Source organism: Alosa alosa, chromosome 1 (genome assembly GCF_017589495.1).
Source record: "Alosa alosa isolate M-15738 ecotype Scorff River chromosome 1, AALO_Geno_1.1, whole genome shotgun sequence".
Classification (NCBI taxonomy): Eukaryota; Metazoa; Chordata; class Actinopteri; order Clupeiformes; family Clupeidae; genus Alosa; species Alosa alosa.
Genome location: NC_063189.1, coordinates 30,862,885 through 30,875,466, shown reverse-complemented (window position 1 = coordinate 30,875,466; position 12,582 = coordinate 30,862,885). Strand labels below are relative to the sequence as shown.

The following is a 12,582-nucleotide window of genomic DNA, read 5'->3' as shown; positions in this document are numbered from 1 at the left end:
AATGTTGTATTACTCCGAAAATAGAAAAAGTTCATATAAAGGCTTAAAACACTTAATGTTGGATGCTGTAATGTTATTTGATGTCAAAGTGGCGCCAATATTAAATGAGGTTCAATGGGGATGGCTAGGTGAACCGGTCTACTATTTAGCCTCAGATCCGCCATAGTGTCTACACTCTCCAAACATTCGCCTGCCCCCTTGGGCCTGACCACCTAGCATAGGATTCTAATTGCTTAACGGCTCTATTGTGATGTCATCCGCCCAATGTTAAGTCTATGGGGAAATTTTGAGTAGTTTTTAATTAATAGTTTAAAAAGTATAAAAGTTACAAAGATGAAAAATACAAAGCCCACATGTCCAAAGTAAGACCTACGCAACACAGTTTGAATGAAGTTTCTATGTTAAACGGTTGAAGCTGCATTAAATTAAAGAAGAAGAAGAATCAGAAGAAAAAGCCTTGGAATAACAGTACAGTGCATTTTCATGCACTGTAATTAAATATAAGAGCATTGCTCTTATATTGTTGTATTATTTGCCCAGACAGGTTTTCGCAGAGTGATGAATATGGCATCTTCACTTATGAGAGACCTTTTTGTTCAGTGTTTGTGTGTTCAGTGGGTCTGGACGGTTTCTTTCTTTTTTTTCTTTTTTGGAGTTAACCTAATCAGTTGTGAATTGTTCCTATTTTTGTTGTCTTAATCATTACACAACTTTTACAGCCTTTTGTTGTCTTAATCCTTACAGAACTTTTACAGCCTTTTGTGGCCCCTGTCCCAACTTTTTTGAGATGTGTTGTTGGCATTAAATAACAAAATGAGCATATATTTTTCATAAAAGTCAAATCTGTCACTTTCAACATTTGATATGTTGTCCATTTTGTCCTTTTGTCCTTTTTTTGGAATTGGGGCTATACTTAATATATATACAGTGTATCACACAAATATAAATAAATTACACAACCACCTATTCTAAAAAATGGTGTTACAGAAGTGATGTCACTTTGATAGCAATTTAATCTCCTGACCTCCTGACCAACATCAAAATAGCCTTACAATCTGAATTTTTACTCGGGTTTCAGATGACAGCAAGTAGCCTAAGTTCATACAGCAAATAAGATGGCAAGGTGCAAATGGAAATATTACCATACAGCACAAAGTGCTTGTTGACTTATATTACGTAGCTATGTTTGATGTTAAAAAAACACAAGACACAATGAGAAGACTCAGACGTGTGAAGAAGCTCTTGTAGATTACAGAATGCTTTTGTGCTTTTCTGTCTTGGTCAGTGTTCATTGTCTCAGGTGTGGACACTATTTCACTTCTGTTACTTCACCAACAGAGGGCGCAATACATCCAAGTTTTGCTAAGTCTCTCTTCATAACACTATGCACATTACAGGTAAAACATACATAACTGCTCAGTGCAGTTAATTTATATTATTCATATTAGTTATTATAATTATATTATTAAATATAAATGAGTATGTTAGTAGTTCAATTAAAATCCAAAAAATATTGTGTTGTATTGAACAGGTAGTGTACTCATGACCTAGAACGTGTGAACCTACATGTTCACATTCACTCTCTTAGGAGACACGTCAGAGTGATGATGATTGTTAAAGAAGGTGATCCATGGGGTTCAATGATACTGGTGAAAACCTGCAAACAGGTTTATTTCCAGCAAACACTCTTGTAACAGACATAATGATAAGCAATGTCACAATTCCATTTCATTATGGAATTTATCATCAACAATCTCCATAGAGTGCTGCTGTTCACTGAGTGATTAATATAATCATTCTATGTTGTATATGTTTTAATTATTACTTTTAAACACTTTTAAACTATTACCCTTTTATGCTTTTATTTACCTTGTGTGTTGTATGTTTTCTTCTTATTTTTTTTCTTCTTTACTTTTTAAACTATTCTTTGATTATTGCCCTTCTATGCTTTTACTGGCTATTCCTATTTGCTATTGTTTATGTAAAGCACATTGAATGACCTCTGTGTATGAAATGTGCTATATAAATAAAGTTGACTTGACTTCATTATTAAGAGAAGCTAAACAGCTTTTCCCTTACAGCAATCAGACTGCTGAACTAGAGTGTGCATTGAGACATTGAGAAGCACTGATAGTTTATTTACAAGACGATTTATACAGACAATTCAGGAAGTTTACCGTTCGTCGCCATTTTAAATTTAGTCACGATAAGTCGAGTGACGAGTACGAATGAACAGGTATGATAAGAGATCAGATTCCAAAAATAATTCCGTGGAAATGCATGGATTTCAGTTGCTTCCAGTAGCAGCAACTGGAAGCTATGCATTTCCACTGAATTATTTTCGTACTCGTCGCTCGACTTATCGTGACTAAATTCAAGATGTCGGCGAACGGTAAACTTCCTGAAGGTACTGTCTGTATAAATCATCTTGTAAATAAACTACCAGTGCTTTTTCAAAGTTCTCAATGTCTCATTTTAAATGCCAGGTCCCTTGGAAGTCTACCAATGAAGTGTGGAGCTACTTTGAGCTTCGTAAATGGTGTAAAACAGTGATTTTTTTGCATGGCTAGCACGATGCCCGAGGCATCCCCAATGAAAACCTGTTGGTAGCATCGGCTAACTAGCGCCAGATTTGGGAGTGCAGGGGAGCCGAGATGAGCTATGAGACAAAAGTTCACACTCGGTATCATGTTTCAATACACTTTAGGTCAATATCACACTGAACTTCTCCTTTAAGCTGAATGGACACTTATTTATCAAACCAACTTATTTATGTATTTATAGTCATATTTTAATTGTGTTTTTAATCAGTCTTAGTCTTGTTTTAATCTATTCATATACACTTTAACATTAGCATAATTTGTTTGTATTTTGTTGTGCACTAATTGCTGGTTGATGTGTGAAACAGTTTACTATTTATCTATTGGGATCAGGCAGACAAATAAGTAATTGTAGAATGCCAATAGGCCTACTTATAAAATAACATAGCATGTTTCCTACTCTTGCCATGACTTTAGGTTGTTGATCATGGGTTATTATTAGACACATGATGTATGTGTTGTGCAGGACTGTGGTCTTTTTAGTCCACTCCTGGTTGTCTCCTGGTCTGCTCTGTGATCTGCATTGCTGGGATTGTTAGGCATAATGCTCAGGTATGTATGGATATCAGTGTAGCTCATAGTGCTGATTATGCTCTATGGTCTGAGAGGTTTGATTGAGCCATGGTGTGATTCTGTTCTTTTATTATAGCCGTGCCACTACAACCGTGCCCCAGTCGATGTCTTCTAGCTTACTGATTGGGTGGACTAGGCCAAATGTTTATTGTAGGGAGATTAAATCACTATGTGTAGTGATTCACTGTGTTGTAATATCACCCCTCCAGTATGTGTGTGTGTGTGTGTGTGTGTGTGTGTGATGCACTCGTGTTCTTGCAACTCCTTTCCAGTAAATCCCAGCTCAGTTATTCCAAAAAGGGTGGCCAGTTCCGGGGTGATTGCCGGTCCCTGCCTTACTTGTCTGACTTTTTGTGTCTGTTGAAGTCTGCTTCTGTGTGCATGGACACGTATTGTACGTGTCCATGCACTTATGTCTCTGTCTTTTCAAAGTATAACAAATCTGTGTGACCTATTAGGTTAAGCGGGTGTTCACTTGGTCCCTGTAACTGGGGTGGCGTAGTCGACTATAAATTGTCCGCCATGCAACATATAGAAATTGTGTACCACCTCTGCTAACAAGTGGGAAAAGGTACCGGTACTCCCCACACAAACCTCAAGACTCTAGCACCATAACTCTACTGAACTCTACCACTTCCAGATCCAAACATTTTTCAACTCACTAAAACTGCACTTTAAATGCACAACCACTTTACTAGTTTTTTAAGGTTGGATCTTGCAGAGCACACCCCTTGCCACCTTCTGCATGAGGCTATTCAGCCAGCAGTCTCCTCTCCTCCACAGTCTCCACAGCACCTTCCTCTGTCTGCCATTCATCCCACCTCCTCTGGCACAGGAAGTTCACAATCACAGATTGCCCTTCCGGTCAGAGAACACCCAACTACCAGCTGCCAGAGGGCAAAGCCTCCTTCTTATGATTTGACCAGCGAGGACCGTTTTGCTTTCATTAAAGAGAAAGCAGTGAAGAACATGGGGACCAAGCAAAAGCCTACTACAGCAAAGAAAACAATCAACTAGGACACAACCAGGCAAGTCAACCAGGACCTGTGTGCTATCTGCCAGCACTCATATGGTGACTCAAAGGATCCCAATTTCCCCAATCCACAGAGGGCTGGGATTCTTGTTCAGTCTGTTTCCGGTGGTTCCATGAAAGCTGTTCAGAGGACAAAGGGGTGATTGATGATGATATTGCCTTTACATGCAAAGCTTGCCTGTTTTCAGAAATGTAGCCAAATGACTTCTGCAGGCAATTTTTTTCTCAAGGTTTGTCTCAGGCTGTTGTTTGTTATCTGCTGTTTGTTACAAGCATTTGTTATACTTATGGAGTGAAGTTTGGGACTCCTGACATTTGGGACTCTTGACACCCAAAGTTAGGTGTCGAGTCCTAAATGTCTTAAACTTCACCCCATAGCCACTTTTTTCCCTCCCCAAAGACAGAGGCCACTTTGGTACTGTAACAAGCACTTCTTATTACATGTGTAGGCCTACCAATGACTTACACACAAATACATTAGAACATAAGTATGTTATATTACATATTGTTACATAGGTTGTTACACTGTTGTTACACACAAGGACCCCGTAAAATAGTAGCCTACCCTTGTTTCTTATATTGTAATATGCAACCATTGATATACTGTACCTTTAAATATTAGTTTATAATAAATGCATCAAAACAAATGGTAAAATTACTTATTTCCTTTTCAAATATACATAGGGGATGTGTTAAATATCTCGTGTTATAGGTAGGGGCATTTACTAAAAACTTTGGGTACATTGCCACCTTCTGGTGAACAATGCAAAGTGCATATAGTAAAAACTATATGCAAAGTGCATATAGTAAAAACGACACACGCGCATGCTTCTAATATTAGAAGCATGCGCGTGTCGTTTTTACTATATGCACTTTGCATTGTTCACCAGAAGGTGGCAATGTACCCAAATTTTAGTAAATGCCCCTACCTATATATATATATATATATATATATATATATATATATATATATATATATATATATATATATATATATATATATAACTTTGTAAAACATTAACTACAACATGGTTAGATGTCCATAATTGAATCAAGCTAATCCACCAAAGTGCGCACTGCATGCTTTGTCCAATTAGCGTGCGTGCGTGCGTGCGTGTGTGTGTGTGTGTGTATTATATATTGTTTTTATTAAATACATAATGTAGTGCGGTGTAGCTGAAGTGAATGAAGATATCTCAATCACCCTCATTAAACAGATCTTGAGGCAGGAGCTGTATTTCAGGATAGCGCGCGCACAGGAAACAGAATTTCCTCATTCCACACCGTGTTGTATAGCATAGAGGCACACCCATAGAGGAGCGAGCGTTCAGTAGTCAACGTTTGACGTGATGAAGCGTTGGGTTGCTGTTCTAAGCGTTTTCTACTACAGTGACGACCACGAATCGGCAGTCAACTCATGGTGCATCTCTCTGAGGGGAAGCAACAAGTCTCAACCATGCCAACAAAAGGTAAGGACAACATATTACTTGAAAAAAGTGTTCATGGAGTGCAAATGTGATCAAGTTTCATTAAAATGATTAGCCAATGATTTGGCATTTAGTATTTCGCAAATCCAGTGTGTTGTTAACAGCCAGTGCACCAGCAAGTTTCCTTATAATAATGCTCGTTCAGACTGCGCGTAATTTAGAAATAAATATTCTATTCGTTGTTTGATTACAAGCCTATGTGAGTTAACGGAATGGTCAAACATTGCCCCCCAGCATATTTTTTTATAACGGATACCAGAGAGTTTATGCTAAACCCGCTATCTTCAGCAAGTTACCAAGGATGTTGCTTACATTGTTGCAGAATGAGCTCATCCTCATGTCCGAAAATAACCTTTCTTTTCACGCGTCTAAGAGGTTTGACGAGCTTGGGGCAGCGCACTTTGCGTTCATAACTTATTTTGCGGTGACTGTACTGCCCATAAGATCAGAGGACAGTGGACCCAGCCCACAATCTAATGTGTCACACCTATTTCCATGGTACCTGAGATCTTATCTTTCTTTGGCAACTGTCTATCATGAACTGTCTTTTCCGGATAGGGTCGAAATGTAGCCCACTGAATTTGAAAGAAGTAAGCATAAAAGTAGTTGCCTGATAGACAGGTGTTGGCTACTTAATGTGCTCTAGTGGTCCATGTAAAGAGCAGAAATCCTCACTTCGTTCACTCCTCTCTTCAGAGACAGTAGTACTAGTAGCCTAAGTATCACATTATGTGATGTAGAACGTTTATTTTGTCGAGTTTGGCCTGGGGCCACTTCACAAACATTCAATTTGCACTCAGCAAGAGCAGTGCATGTATTTCACTTTTCTTACATTTGTTAGAGATATGTGGTTGTGGAAAATGCAGTGGTGGGTAGCCACTTGAGCTCAAAGACCAGTGGACACATGTTTGGAGTCATGGTTTGAATGACAACCAATTGTATACACATGAGGACTAGTTGCTTTAATGGGAACAGGTCAGTGTGTCTTCATCATTGTTGTTGCTTGCAACTTATTGGAAAAACAAACAAACTAATCAAAATCAGAGAGCAATGCAGGGGTCCCACATTCATGGAAATCCTAGTAATTAATTTTGAAGTCCCTCATTATACTCTTCCATGGATGTTTCTTTGAGTGAATTTCTGCAACATGCTATGGTTTCCACTTGAATCAAGATAGCCAACCAGCCTATTGGAAAAGGCATGAAAAAAGTTGTTTAGATTCAGTGATTAGGCCCAACCTGTGAAGTAAAGTACCGAATGATTTGGGTTGTTGAAGGTCACAGGAACTTCCGTAATAGTCAGTCAAAAGTAATGGAAAAACTCTGAAATGTTCTCAATGAAAATGAGTGGCAGCCCTCTAAATGGTCTTGTTTTTGCCCTTCCTCTGGCTTGATATTAAAAAGGAATTTTAGTTGTCAAGTAGGTTATCCTGTAACTGCTTCTGTGTAGGAGGATCCGAATGATTAAAAATGCACAGCTAAAAATCCTCACAGATCCCACTTTAACAACTTTGGAAACAACAGGGTTAATATGAACTGACTGTGGTTGTGCTAGTAGCTATTGACTAGCCACACAAATCATAGCCCTTGGCTACAGGCTCAATGGGAACGGTTGCTGTGGTTTCCCTTTCCCCTTTCTATGCCAGGTAAACAAAACAAACACTTGTGTCTGTGATGAAATTCAATTCTCTAATAACATTTATAATTGAGGTATCATTGTTATATTCATTCAACACTTCACGATGTAGTCACAATAAAAAACTCCTACCTGTTTTTCGTTACGGAAGATTGTGTAATTGTGAATCCCAGCAGAAGTTAAGGGCTGATGGTACTCTGTGCAGTGTCTGGTGCCCCACCAAGCGTCTATGGGTCCTCTGCTTAGTTAGGGAGTTAGCACATTCCACTTCTGTTAGAAGGCCCTGGCCCCCATTGTTGACATCAGGAAAGAGTGATGTCAGAACAGCCTGAATAGAGGAAAGGGAACTCTCTCAATCAGTGATTTGCCTGGCATGGAGACAGTACACACACTAGAAACAATCCTTTAAAATGGAAGCCATTATGCAAAATGCCCAAAGTGCAAACTTTTATAGTTACTATACACCAAAGGAGACCTTTTTCTTATAACTATTACCATTTACCTTAGTTAGGAATTGAGAGGTTCAGTGGTAGTAGAGTGCATGCCTTTTGTGAGTTACCCCTGAAGCAGAAGTTACCTTGAAATACAAACCAGTGAACTAATTAGTGTAATGTGCAAACCTAATGCTTAAGACCAATAATATCACATATAGTAATTATTGATAATAATTAATGTCTTTTAATGAAACATTTTGTCCATATTTACATTCTGAACTAAAACTCTGAGGGACTTTAAGCCCTGGAGTTGACAAACTTCTCTTCCTGGAGAGATGGACTTCTGATCCCAAGCCCTTTCTATCGCCATGCCAACCCTCAGACTAGCAACAACAGCTACGAGGGCAAGGCAGTGTTGCCAGGCGCTAGGCCCTGTTTGCTTCCCGCTGAGGGGGTAGAGATAGCAGATCCCTCAGGATCACGTTGGAAAGGCAGAGGCGAGATAGTCTTTTGATCTCATATGAAATTAATAGGGAGCTGTTATCACTGTATTGCCCCTAGTGAGTAATTATGCATCAGTACACTTTGTGTCAAAATGTACAGAATTGTGTATCAATCTAACACAGATGTTTACTAAACACTAACAAATTCTGTCCTTTTTAGGTATAATGCCACTCTTGGGTATTCTTCTTGTGTGCCCGCTGCTACTGACAGAGGGCAATGAAAATGACTGTGAGTGTCCTGCAGCAACAGTTTTGTCCGAGTTCCTGGTCAACGTGGCAGGTGGAGCCTGCTGCCTCAACTACTCCGGCTCTGACTTTAGCCACGTGCAGTGGGAAGTCCTCTCGTCTCACCCTGCCCTCCGGACCCTTGACCTGTCTCACTGCAACATCAGTCAGATCCACCTCACGCAGAAGGGGGACACGCCAGCCATGCTACAGAACCTCTACCTGGGACATAACAGCCTCTCTGCCCTACCAGAGGGCTTCCTGACCAACGCCTCAGGTCTGAGGGTACTTGACCTGAAGATGAACCGCCTGGAAGGGTTACCAGAGAGCTTCCTGGAGGGGTCGGAGGAGCTCCAGGAGTTGGACCTGAGAGGGAACCTCCTCACGGCCATCTCCAGCAGCCTCCTCACCAGACAGGGCTGGCGGCGGCTGGGACTGTCCCACAACCCCTGGGCGTGCACATGCTCTCTAGTTGAGGGGCTTCAAGGTGACGGCCTTCACAACAGCACCAGTGGCCGCAGCAGCAGCAGGCTTGCGGACGCGGTGGGGAATCTGACCTGCGCCTCCCCCCAGAGCCTGGCTGGCCAGAGCGTGTGGTCTGTGCAGCGGATGGACGTCTGCGCCCCTCCTGGCCTCACCGCCCTCTTCATCCTGCTGCCGCTGCTGGTGCTGGCCGTACTGGTGCTCTGCTGGTTCTGCGGCCGAAAGAGGAAGAGGAAGGAGAGCATGGCCTTCGGCCTGGCAGGAAAGAATGGCTCTGGCCGAGGCGGCCAGCGGACGGACTGCAACGGGCAGCGCTGGCACCACTCCAAGCACGCTCCCGGCGGTGGCAGTGAGCTGGCCGCGCCCAGAGAGGGCAGCAAGGATGGCATCATGAAGAACCAGCTGCTGCTGCGCCCCTCATCCGCCCTGTTGGGCAGCACGCGGGACATCTACGAGGAGGTGGAGATCCGTCTAGGCTCGGTGGAGTCCATCACCCGCCCGCCTTCCTCTATCTCCACCGAAAAGCAGGAGCCCCAGGAGCTGGGCAGCAAGCCTGACCTGGAGACCGTGAGCGTGACGGAAGTCATGAAGGACTCGGCTGACCGGGAGAAGGCCTACCTGACCCAGTCCACTGAGTACTATAGCTTGGTGCCAGGCATCGAGATTGAGGACTCTGATCACGGCGAGTATGAGAGTGTGGATCTGTCGTGACCCAAACCAATGCCAAAGGGATTTGTTTTCATTTTTTTGTATGCAGGTTATCTATTTTGACGTTCTGGTCAAAGAGCTGGTTGTTTGATCAAAGCATTGGAGGGACCAACCAATCTCTGGGAATTTCGTCCAGGAACTGGAGCAGCATAATCCTGTCAGTTGTTCCGAGTGAACTTCGGAGTGCTAATAAGGAGTCTCCACTGTCAGGGCAGCATTCCAGGCTGCAAGGGCTATTGTTTGGCCACATTCAGAGTGTGAGAACTATTCATCTGAGATTGTAGGTAAACTCATAGTTAAACCCTAAAAAACACTGACTGATGGTGAAATGAAACACCATTCCTTATTCTGTTTCTCAGAGATACTGCCAAAGTGTGGAGGTCAAAATATGTATAATATTGAATGTTTTTTTAATGTTGTTTTGAACGCATATCTACTTTGACTGAAGTTAAGTGTCTGAGGTAATGGTGCTAAATGGGATTTATTACAACTACCATTGATGTCAAGATGACCAAACCATTCCACTGTGCCTTATTTAAAGGAGGTCCAGATTTCTGTTATGTAAACGTTGTAGGAAAGCAAACCTGTAACCAACCAACCAAACAAGCAAACAAAAATCTTTGTGCTCTTTCCTGTCCAGTAAGTGCTGTTGGTAAGGACAGGCACTATAGGATGATGTCATCTATTGTTTTAGAAGCCCAGCTCACTGCCTGTCAGCGGACCACTCTTTCCTGTGGAAGATGGGTCCCAGGTCCTCCAGCTTAAGAGCAGCTGCATCTGTTCTGATATTCAAAGCCGTGTGTGAAAGATAAATGCTGAAAACAATGGCTGCTCCACTGATACCATCTGAGAGATGGAGAATGTGCACACCACATCCACATAGGTTGATAAGGCAAGTATTAATGAGAGGCTTAACATATACGTGTAACGTGAACACACACTCAGGGGGCTTTGAAAATGAGATTGGACACCACATTCCAGTGACCGATAGTTGTACAGGAGCTGTGTAGAACGAGTTACATTCATGCAGATGTACCAGCAAATGAAAAACCGCAGACCTAGTTAGAACACATTTGGTGTGTACAGATAAGATCTGTTATGTCATCAGGTTGGCTTTGCAAAGAAGCTAAAGTAAGCTCATTTGAATGCTGACAGAGAAAGAGAGAAAGATGGACAGTGACATTCTCAGGGGTTGCAGCCTAGTCAAATTTGTTAGGCGTATGGTCCACATTTCCAACTGTATCTCTCTCTCTCTCTCTGACACCAATGCACTGTTTGTAGTGGATGTAGGAAGAGAAAGAAGAACCACTGGATTTGTGGCACATGTGTACCTTAATATACACAAACCCATAGCAATCATGCCATTTATCTTATATGGTCTTAATCAATGGGGTAAGACTTCACTAATCCTGACTTCTAATAGTAGTGATAGCTTGAATGTAAAGGGTGATATGTAACTCATGGCCTTGTGGATCATTTATTTTTTACCAGTCCTGTCTACTACCATCACTTAACTCGCAATGGTGTAATTCTTAACAAATATGTCTCAGTTAGAATGGCATACGTCTTGAGCTACAATGTTGTGTTTTGAGTCACACTTGTTTAGTAGTCTAGTTTAAATGAATTAATTTATTTCTGCATTAATGTTGCTTTTTAGTTAATAGTATGTGACATTTTCGGTTCAATTCTGGTCCATTAGATCCATAAATAGAGGAGTCAATACAGGGACAAAATACAAACAAGACCAAAGTACACAGTATGTAAACAGTACAAAGGGAACTGGTTCAAATGTCTGTTGGCACTGGCTGATTGTGGAAGTATTTGGTGCAAGAATATTTATTGATGGCTTTAAAATAAATTACTTTATATGTTTTTTGTTGTGAGACTTGTACATGATTGTGTCATCAACTGCCATCCATTAGTAGGCATTTATCAATACTTTAGAAAACTTGTTGGGATGTTTTTTTTTATTTTACCGCCCTTTTCAGAAGTATGTACTTCAAATCAGTCAGTTTATTTGCATCAGATGGACACTGCTCCATGAATTATTTGATGTGAAAATTTGCAGGCACTCTCCAAAATCTTTTGGTCTGGGTCCACCTACCTCCACTATATGTACCATAATGACTGCTGGTGCTCACTCACTCACTCACTGTGCATCAGACAGCCGTGAGGCTAATCTCTGATTTCAGTCCATGTGGGAGACTGCAATTACAGCATTAGGTTACCCAGTCACACTGAGCAGCGTCTGGGCCCGCTTCCCATAGCAGGCCGGCACCACAGTTCACCAGCCACACAGAACACATGAAAGAACCCGGAGGCCCAGCCTGAATACTGCTCTGTTCCGGCAGCGACCACCTCCAGTGAGGTGACCTCTGTCCGCAAAGGAAGAGAGGAGGTGCCCCAGCATCAGCATGAGTGCACTGATCCAGGTAGACATCTGAGCGTGAAAAGCCACACTTTTCACATATGGGTGTGACTGTGGTGGCTGCTGTTGAATTTCTAGTTTAGCAGTGGAGTTCCAAGGCCAAAACACCCTGCTGATAGATTTGGGATGTATTACAAAATGTCGGTGTAACCCAGGTCAAAGCGATGACAGCATTACAAAACACACTCTCTTCACAAAGCTCTTCATGCATGTTTATGGAGGCCTTCACAATGACTGCACACCAAGGGGGCTCTTTTCCCACATCCGTTCCATTTGCAAAGCTTGTTATGGGATTTCCCTTCACAAAAAAATCAGTGTATGCAGTGGTCACACAACCAGTGTGTCTGCAATACATCAGGGCTTGAACTGTTGTCGGTGTTGCAAGGTACTTATAGCAGAGTATCCTAAACACAACACTGCAAGTTAGAAATACCCATTTCATTAACGGTGGTATAAGAAGATCTATGACACAA

At 41.7% G+C, this 12,582-nt stretch overlaps 1 protein-coding gene across 1 annotated transcript; it reads left to right on the top strand.

The window, feature by feature from the left end:
* The first annotated feature begins 5,573 nt into the window (after window positions 1-5,573).
* si:ch211-106k21.5 (SLIT and NTRK-like protein 3) lies at window positions 5,574-11,553 on the top strand. Its single transcript, XM_048249143.1, has 2 exons — window positions 5,574-5,675; window positions 8,426-11,553. Exons 1-2 carry the CDS (start codon window positions 5,624-5,626, stop codon window positions 9,682-9,684), a joined length of 1,311 nt encoding a protein of 436 aa, XP_048105100.1. The 5' UTR covers window positions 5,574-5,623; the 3' UTR covers window positions 9,685-11,553.
* Window positions 11,554-12,582: the final 1,029 nt, after the last annotated feature.